The 10033-nt window shown below is 43.1% G+C and overlaps 1 protein-coding gene across 1 annotated transcript; it reads left to right on the forward strand.

The window, feature by feature from the left end:
- The first annotated feature begins 52 nt into the window (after positions 1–52).
- On the forward strand, positions 53–9767 carry ccnf (cyclin F). The gene is made up of 17 exons (XM_019879246.1): positions 53–329; positions 1076–1227; positions 1394–1500; positions 1600–1667; positions 2065–2261; positions 2407–2460; positions 2637–2741; positions 3050–3127; positions 3359–3513; positions 3600–3764; positions 3933–4056; positions 4557–4734; positions 4823–4910; positions 5749–5848; positions 5928–6061; positions 6940–7115; positions 7611–9767. Exons 1-17 carry the CDS (start codon positions 317–319, stop codon positions 8078–8080), a joined length of 2364 nt encoding a protein of 787 aa, XP_019734805.1. The 5' UTR covers positions 53–316; the 3' UTR covers positions 8081–9767.
- Positions 9768–10033: the final 266 nt, after the last annotated feature.

Raw genomic sequence — 10033 nt, forward strand, 5'->3', positions numbered from 1 at the left:
CTAGGCACGACCAATCAGGTCAAATGCTGTGTTTAAACAGGCGGCGCGGGCGGTGCTACGGGAGCTTCGGGGCGTGCCCAGCAAGGAATGGCTCATGGTTGAATTTGAATTCAGCCAACAATTTCAAACATTAGTTATTAGTGTTTCTCCACCTTTGAATCGAGGGTGTAATTTGACGACAAATTTTCCCGATAGTGTTTTAAATTATTGTGTGTTTCGGTGTATTTAACACTTCGTGACGTTCAAACCGCTGCTTGAGTGCTGTAAAGTTCGCCGGTGGGACGATTCAACATACTGTACATTGAGTACACTTGCAATGAAAGCCGGTGGTAAGTCATTTTTTTCCTATATTAAATAACCTCTTGTGGATGTAACTGATGAAAGTAATGCCTGTGTGGAAATTACAATTACTTTTGACAGTTAGCTTGGTTAGCTCGACCTACAGGGTATACTGTATAGTGGATATTAACTAAGTATTGGCCTCAGTATTTATGTCAAACACGTCTCCATCTGACATATTAAGTGTTAAAATTACCTGAAAGAACATCAGGAATGTTGAACAGCGTAAAACTTAAGCGTAAATGGAAACTTTACACCACTTGAGCCACAGGAGGGAAATTTGGGCGCTCACTTGGACTGACTTGCTGGGGTCGGTCACCAGCGAGCTACTCATGTACTCTACCGCTAGTTTAGGATGTTTTGTTAAAATAGATTTTATAGGTTAATCAATCTCAGTCTTGTATGCAATTAACATTGGTGCTTTAATGGGGTGACACAGTGGAATTTGAATGTGTTGACTGACGTAAATCTGACTCTCTCTGCCTTCTTTGCAACATGCAAACTTTTAGGATGGGAAAAAAATGTAAATTACAGATGCAATGAAAATTGCCCACTACGTGAAAAATACACAAAGACACAACTAAAATATGTAGTGACTAAATAACAGCAAGATGCAGTGGAATAATAATGTACAGTAGTTGTGATATGTATTTTTCTGGTGTTTGCCGAGGCTACATTTTGAAATTAAACCCCAAAAATTATCTGCCTTTCCACTGTCTTTTTTTTTTGTCATCAGTCCACTGCCATTGCCCAAAATGCTACTCCGTTCCGGTTCGAAAGCGGGTCCGCCTGCGCACGCCAACCATCACCTTGCTGAGTCTGCCCAAGGAGGTTCTTCTCTGTGTGTTCCAGTGCCTCTCCGCTGAAGACCTGCTGTCTGTGAGGGCTGTAAGTCTTCATCAACATTATCCACTTTTGACACATAATCGACAAGTCCTTGTCACTTTTCGCAAGCACACGCTTCGCCGCCCCCCCAACACACACACATGTGTTTGGGTTGGGCATCTTTATTTTGTGCCACTCCGTTGACTAAATTAAGCTCTGTTTGTTGCAGGTTCACTCTCAGCTGCGTGACATTATTGACAACCACGCCAGTGTTTGGGCCCGGGCCAGCTTCAGAGATACTTGGCCCTCCCCTGAAAATCTATGGTTGTTTGAAAGGTAAAAAAGATTTCCGTAATTGGTTGACTCTTTTTCTCAGTTTTTTACCTCTTATATTAACAAGTTGTTGCTTTTTTTTTTTTTTTTTTTTCATCACAGAGCTGCAGAAAAAGGGAATTTTGAAGCAGCCGTCAAGTTAGGGATTGCTTATTTGTACAATGAAGGACGTAAGTAAAATGTATTTCTCAAACACGATCTGTTCCATGGCGGTCTTCAATTTGAAAATACATTTTCTCATTATGAAAGAATCCAATCCAGGACCAACTTGTCACCCTAATAAAAAGGGAAAAATATCTTTTACCATCCCCAAACTGGTACAGTTTGGACTTAAATATGCGTCAAACAAAAGTCGGGGTGTTCAACCATCAATTGCTTTGACGAAAATCGTGGCTCATCTATTGTGTTTTGACAACAACTGACAGTGAGACACCTCAGAAGTGGTGCAGTTTGGACTTCAACCAAAATTCTCTCGCAAAATATGCCTCAAAGAAACGTTCAAGCATGAATTGCGGTGCATGAATGCAGCTCATTCCTGATCGCCCCCCCCCCCCCCCCCCCCAACAGCTCTGCTGAGCGACGAAGGCCGCGCGGATGTGTGCGGACGGAAAGCGTCGCACTTCTTCAGCCTCGCCGAGAGCCTGCGTTCCCCCGCCGCCGATCCCTTCAGCTGGCTGTTCATCAGGCCGCCGTGGTCGCCCACCGGCAGCTGCTGCAAGGCTGTCGTCTTTGAGCACCTCAAGGCCGAGTGTGATGACAACAAGGTGGGGTTTGGAAAGTCTGTAAATCTGGTTGTGTATCGTATATGCTGTTTGTCTCTTCTCATTATTTCACATTCCAAATACGTATGTCGGTAAAAATAAATGCTTATATGTGTGTCGCTAAGTTTCTCCATCTTTAATTTCCCAGGAAAAGAAGGGTCCCTTGTTGCACTGCTTGGCAAGAGTGTTACAGCTATTTGAGGTGAGTCTCACCCAGTTCACTCTGTGTCCGGGTGTGGTCAGCACCGTTTCTATTAACCCTCCAATTGATTAAGATGAATTGGAGGCATGACAAAAAGCAATTGTAATTCGATCGGCATCCCTGATGAAGTGTTTTGAATGTTGCGAGTGATCCTCAGTGCTCCCACCTTTCTGTAGGAGGATGACAAACACTCTGAAGCCATATCCATGTTGGAAGAGTCTTCGCGTTCGGGTTGTTTGCAGAGCTCCTATCTCATATGGGAGCACAACCGCAAAGCTGCTGTGAGTTCAGCATTTTCGCTCTACGGGTTATTATAGTGTACATCTTAATTAATCAACGACGCATTAAAAATATACACTAGATGAATTGGGAAAGCGTATGACCACTTTTGGATATGGACCTTTTTGTCCCGCCCACAATGGCATATTTTGTTCTCAAATTAATATTTCTACGGTTGAGTAGAGTTTAAGTTAAGCTTAAACGGTTTAGTAACGTGTTTGTTTAGTGCGTTATATCCAAAAACTAAATACCAATATTTGCATTGATTCTATGTTTTGGTGATTTTTTTTTTTTCTGTCGCGGCTTACAGATGTCAGATCCAGGCAGGTACCTCCAGTGTATTCGAACCCTCAGGGACTGCGCTGCAAGAGGATGCTGGGAAGCGCAGGTGTGTGCATTGGAATGAGTGTCCACTACATGTGACTCACTTAAATTCTGTGATGTATTTAAAAAAAAAAAAGTAGCACTCTTCGGTATTGTTCTTGAGAAAACATGTAGTGATAAATGACCCGAAAAGTCTTGTCACTCCTAAGATGAAGCATGACTACACCTATCCAGAGTGTTGTCTTTTTTTTTTATTTTTAAGGCAGCCTCTAACAACTTGCCTTTGTCCGTGCAGCTCTCCCTGGCCAAAGTGTGCAGCAGTGGCAATCCACTGGGTTTGGAGGCTAAAGCCTGCTCAGACCTGGTGTCGCAACTTTTTAGCACCTCCCGGCAGGCAGAACAGCGCGGCAATCACAGCATCCTCAGACGGGGCATTAAGGACACCATGAGGTAATGGCAAAATCCTCCACGCTGACTCTATCCCATCACTGGCTCCTCAGTCCTCACTTTGCGTCCCTATTTGTGTCACTCTTTAGGTACATTCTGGTGGACTGGCTGGTGGAAGTGACCACGATGAAAGACTTTTCCAGCCTGACGTTGCACGTGACGGTCGGCTGCGTGGACCGCTACTTGGCGCTGCGCTCCGTCCCCAAAGTTCGCCTTCAGTTGCTGGGGATCGCCTGCATGGTGGTTTGTACGCGGTAAGAATGACCACTTGTCATCTTGTTTTCAGGGGTTTTTTACTTGCTCAAATTGAGGCGGAGGTAACATGTTGGTCATATTTTCTTTTCTTAAAAATATTACGTGAGCCAACATCGATTTATTGACACAAAATGGATTTTATTGTTGTTGTTTTTTTTCTCACCTAGTTACATCAGTAAGGATATTCTTACTATAAGAGAAGCAGTGTGGCTCACTGACAACACCTATAAGTATGAGGACTTGGTCCGAATGATGGGAGAAGTTGTCTCTGTGCTGGAGGGGAAGATTAGGGTGAGTCTAAGCACTTTTTTTTTTTTTTTAAATTCACACCATTTGTTGATTGAAAAGCTGAACACATTTCCTGATGTGAATTGTTGCGTAACTTAAACGCTGGCATTACCGGTACAAATTTAACAAAAAATTCCAATGAAATGAACACATGGTTTGCTTTTTACCCAATACAAGCGCTGAATACATCCAAATTCTGGCAGTCTTTGTGTCACTCCCCAATTGGCCAATGTCATTCCATTTCACATCATTGAGCATATCAAGGAGGAAAAATCCTTCTTAAAACAGCTCACACCACAGGATAATTGCTCGGGTTAATCATTTTCAATAATCTGTCTGTTACTGACTTGATCGGTAGGGAAGGGGAAATGCTCAAATTTGCCCCGATTTTCAGTATGAGTGTTCATCGCGTTAGATTGTGTCCTATTTAAACTGAGTTTCACAAGTATAGTAAACCGATAAATACTCAGCCAATTTGAGTTATGCTGTGCGGTCCACCTCAGAGCCCCACACTTTTGGACTACGGCGAGGTGCTGCTCTCCCTCCTCCCCCTGGAACGACGAACCACTCACCTCTTCAGTTACATCTGCGAGCTGTCCCTGCTCTACCTTGCCCTGGCGACGATGCCCGCAAAGATGGCCTGCGCCGTGCTGCTGCTCACGAGAGCGCTGCATCACTACGGTAAAGATCAGCCAACCCCGTCTGGGTCCCAGAGCCACATTTGTCATTTTAATTAAATTATTGATTCATTTTATTTGGATGTATGCAGCTCCCATCTGGCCTAATCAGTTGGTAGACTACACCGGCTTCTCCAAGCAAGATCTCACCCAGCTTGCTGTGCTGCTTTATGTCAAGTGGTAAGCCACTCTCAACGTGCACAATCACCCAGTATTGTGCAGCACCACCGCTTCACACACGGATTTTTATTTTTTTTTTCCTCCCAGGAGAATTCTGGTTGATATATGCCTTGTGCTATTCACTGGACCACTCTATGGTTTCACCACAACCTATAATTTCCGTAGTTGCCTGGGAAACCGTCTGCATTGATGGATTTTTATTTCGTCGTTGAAAAGGAGTTGAATTAAATCCCTGCCGCAAAAGTGCTGATTGTAGAATTGACGTAAATGGAAGTCAAATTAAACCATCGTCACGTGAGATCTCAGCTCATTTTTTATACAGCGCCCGCCAAACATTTATAGTTATGAATATGTATTGTTGTCGTAAATCTCAAATCTCTTAATGCCACTTAAAAGATTGCATGTAAGCATGGAATATATCTAATACACTTTGAAGTTAATCCTGGGAATCAGTCAGCGTCACTTTAGAAGTTCCGCTGTATTCTACGCAACATGCACAACGCTGCAACCTCAAATGGTGTTGACGTTTACGCCCTCCATCTTATATCACCTACTTTGTGAAATAATGACCATTGATTCGTAATGTGCACGTTCAATGAAGCCGGACTGATGAGCTGTAAGGTTGTTTTTTTGTGGTCAAGAAAAATGGGGGTGGGGGTGATTAACCTGAAGACTCTAAAGCTGCGAAACTAAACAGAGTGGGGGCAGGCGCATCACGAGAAGATGGGAGTGGGAAGCCGCTTTGTTTCCACGGTTGATGAGCTTTGACGTTTGCCACAAAGAGTGCATGAAAAGCATTTTTTTTTGGACTGTTTTGTAACTATTTCCCCTCTCTCAGTTTCAGTCAAGATGCTCCCAGAGACTACAGACACGTGTCTCTCACTGGCGTGAAGCAACGCTTCGAAGATGACATCTACCAGCACATCAGCAAGGAAAAAGTACATGCACCTTTCCGGTCTCTTCTGTCTCCCAAAATAGTCTTTTATGAACTGGGGTAAAAACTGTTTGCTCTCCAAGGTGATGGATTATAAGGAGCTGTGTCACATCCTTGAGATTCCTGAAATGGAACCTCAGTTGGAGCCTCCCAGTCCCACTGGCCAGCCAGCGGACATCCACGCCTTCCTTGCTTCGCCTTCCAGCGCGAGTAAAAGGTAACTTACGCAAGTTCTCTGTGGTGGGGGGAAAAACACACCTTCAAAAACAATCGTTTCTGTAAAAATTAACTACAAATATGAGCTGAAATCAAATGTGATGCAGCATGGGGCGATAATGGTTTGAATCTCTGCCACACAATTTGAAGGTTCTGGGTTTGAATCGGCTGCATATGCTATAGGATGCCATAAGATGGTGCCGAAGCCCAGACTCGCAGGAACGAAATGATTGGTATCAAGAAAGTATGTTAAAGGGAGACATTTTGACTTCCTTGAATGTTAGGGAGGAGCAAATTTTAGCTTGGGTTGTTGGGGAAAATTATTGAGAGTCTTGTACACGTGCGTCTCTGGCGTACTTTTACCAAATTTCAATGCAGCTCCGCTTACCTTTTGGCTTGGACGTTTTGGCTGAGGCATTGCACTCATGGGGTTCCCAAGGAGCAATGTTAATATGATTTGAGGAGCTTCAAGAAGTGCTTTTAGCCATTTTGTGGCATTTATGGTTAATTCTAAACCTTATCAGGGAGGCGTCAATTCGTCATGGATTATTCTGTTCGTGGCAAGACCCGCCCCTTAAAAGATTGAATTGTTCTGGAAATCTGTTCGCGATTGAACTTGTTGTACACAAACAGTAAGTACATTTTCCATAATATGTCCCTGTTAAAGTACACACACAAAGGCGCTGTGTATAAAAATAAACGTAACAAGTCAACATGACAAGTCCTCCTACTCCTGGCTTTGCTCATTTAGCTTGCATCCTTCAAGTTTTCCTCCTTTCATCCACAACAGGCGTGAACTGTTTAGTCCAGAAGGTGTTTATTTGATCCATCTGTGAGACAATCCAATGACTCACCCCAGCCTTTCATCTCCCTCCCTAGGAGGCGTGATGACCGCACGCAAGCAGACAGGGGCAGCCGGGTGACCACGCCCACTGCCGAGCTGTCCAATCAGGAGCAGAGGCTGCTGGGCGACATCCTGGACTGGAGTCTGGACACGTCCTCCTCCGGCTACGAGGGCGACCAAGAGGAGAGCGAGGGGGAGAAAGATGGAGACTGTGAGTCACATGGGGTCGAACTTGCAATTGGACTTGTAGCTGGAACAAAAGTGCCGACATTTATCCTCCTGCGTGTTTCACATAAAAAAGTCGATGCTGTCTCTCAGCCCACTGAACACGGGGAGACATTTTAAGATGGGTCCCTTGAATTACTTTCTTCCTCATACATGTTAGTAGCATTGCCTTGATTGATGAAAGTCAAAAAAATCCAACGTGTGACAATGTCAGCGTCTAGTTTGACGTATAAAAAAGTTGTTAGACTGCTGCAAATGCTTCCACCACAATAGGAGAAGTAAGCATGGGGTGTAAACATGACCCCCCCCCCACCCCACCCCCCAACCCAAATGGGGCTTGGGCTTACTTGTGATGCATTTGTTACCATTAGGACATGACTCAGCATTCCATTTGGACCATTTTGTTCCTCGCGATGACTCGGCACTCATCACGTTCGCTGTCTAAACCCTGTGACTCATCGCACGTCTTTCTTTTTGACAGTTTCCATGGTGTCCATCAAAATGGACGCCATCACGGACGCGAGTCGTGAAAATTGCCGAGCGCTGTCCAGCGACGAAGACAGCTTCAACGAGGCCGAAAGAGACCAGGCCCAGCGTCCTGGAGAACGGAATGGCCTTTTCTTTTCCATGGATCTTCACAGTTCAGGCTACTCGTCGGTGCAAAGTGTCAGCCCGATGTCTTCGTCCTGCTCCTCCGCTGCCTCTTCTCTTGTCCCGTGCTCGCTCAAAACTTTTGCCACTTCTCCCAACAAGTCCACCTCGGCTGATTCCAAGCCAGGATTCCGCCTTTTGGTCGCCATGCAAAGGCCTCGGGGCCACTCCAACAAGCAAGTCAAGCGGAAGAACTCTGCGGCGCACAGCGGAGGTGAAGTGGGGAGGGAAGAAGAAGAAGAAGAGGAGGAGGAAGAAAATGAGTACTATTCAGCCAACATGGGCTTCCGGATTCTATAGACGGTGGCAGTCAGTCAGGATATTTGGCTTTGGGTGACATTTTAGAATGAGCATCAATGCAATGTCAAATTAAATTCTCCTGTAAAGGTTAGAGGCCATTTTAGGTTCATTGGGAAATGTCACCCCAACCATTACCTTTTTGAGAGTGGTGTTTGTAAAAATGTTTTTTAGTTGAACGCAAAAAAAAAAAAAAAAAATCTGATTTGGACCAAAGGCATTAGCATTAAAATATATTATTTGGGGTGGGAATCGCAGAGAAATTCAAAATACTATAACAACGGCAATAATGGATGTATTGGTAAAGAGGGAAAACCAATAGAAACAAAGAGGAAGAGCTGCAATATCTGAATGCGGAAAATCACTCGCCACAAAATCTTCTAAAACTGTCTTATTTAGATATGCAGGATTAATATTTGGAAAAGATACAAAGGGGTCCACAGTTTATGACGACGTTCCGTTGTGACGGATGGCAACATAACCCCAATTCGTGCAACAATCTATCAATAACTAATGATGTAACGAAGTCAAAATTTCTGTAAATATTTGGACAGAAAAAAAAAACACTTTCAAGGCCATAAATATAAAACAAATGGAAAAACTAAGGATGGCGGTTAATGACATTTCACTGTCAGGACCATCGCAAGCAAAGGGCCCCCTTGTACTCGATATTAGGTGTTGGTTTTGCTGTCTATTGGATCCCATTCTACAAAAAAGGTTGGACAAAACACGGTTTCAATTACACCCCCAGGCCATCACGACGCTAAATGTAACCTCTTGGCAGCACTGATTATCACACAGTATGTTTTGTTTTTGTTTACAGGAAGGGGAAAAAAAAACATAACCTCCCATAAATTAAAACCTCTGGTTCTCTATTATGAAACCACCCGCTTTGCTCAGGACTTTTTTTTTTTTTTTTTTTTTTACAATAACCTCGGATGGCTGCAAACTGTGAGGCGACCCGAACTTACGTTTTTTGGGGTTTCGTCGTTTTTCAAATGCACTGTCTGTACAAGCGCATCTTGTATTTGCTGGACCACTGAACACGCTGTGTGCCAAAGGTACTGTTAGCATTTTAGGTTTTAAAAAACTGTGAATCTCAACTTGTGCTCTTGATCATGACAGCACACTAAAAAGACACACTGCCGAGGTCTCCACAATCAAAATGTTATTTATTTTTGTCACATTTTGTTTTCCAAGTTGCCTTTTCTACCGCATTAGTCTGGCATTTTGTTTTATATTGTTTTGTTTTGTTTTTGTTTTTATCATCTCAGTGACTAATCATTTTGATACTAGAACTTAACATGACTTCACATTGCCGCGTTGTTGGGAAAAATAGGTCAGCTATGTTCAGGAAGTTCATGTTGATGCTTTGGTGCTCGACTGAATGTTGATTATTATAATATGAATAATATCTGTAGTTGGACTGGTTCTCCTGTGTTTTCTTTAATGTACATACTACTTGTATGTACAGTATGTGAAGAACTAACGTGCCACTACTACTTGAAAATGTTTAATTAAAAAAAGGCATTTCATACATACATTAGATGGCATTTTCTACTATAAAGTAAACAGCTGTGTTGTCCTTGAAAGTTTTTTTTTAAATAAATCATCATGGATTCTGATATTTGTTCTTTGGACCTGATGCACTAACTAAACTGCATTGAGGAATCAAATCACACATTCTATATATTGTTGATTTAGTGACATAGATTATTTTATCTTTCACACACAACAATGGTCGCGGAGTTAGCTACTATTTGAGAGATGATACTTTCCAAAGTACGTCATACAGCGTGTTTCAATCAATATTTTTTGTTCAGTTATTTATGCAGTGCCAAGTTATCAAGACGGCCATAACACATTAACACACGCGCACACGTACGCACAAATGCATATGTATTCACTATCAGTTACTTGTCGGTATTTTTTACACAATTATTTGTACAGAGCGAA

Source organism: Hippocampus comes, unplaced genomic scaffold (assembly GCF_001891065.2).
Source record: "Hippocampus comes isolate QL1 unplaced genomic scaffold, H_comes_QL1_v1.1 scaffold366, whole genome shotgun sequence".
Lineage (NCBI taxonomy): Eukaryota > Metazoa > Chordata > Actinopteri > Syngnathiformes > Syngnathidae > Hippocampus > Hippocampus comes.

What these genes read in the sequence shown, in the direction of transcription:
- ccnf (XM_019879246.1), top strand. An exon ending in GGCATTAAGGACACCATGAG is followed by an intron (nt 3,514 to 3,599) that starts GTAATGGCAAAA and finishes GTCACTCTTTAG; the next exon opens with GTACATTCTGGTGGACTGGC. An exon ending in TGCATGGTGGTTTGTACGCG is followed by an intron (nt 3,765 to 3,932) that starts GTAAGAATGACC and finishes TTTCTCACCTAG; the next exon opens with TTACATCAGTAAGGATATTC.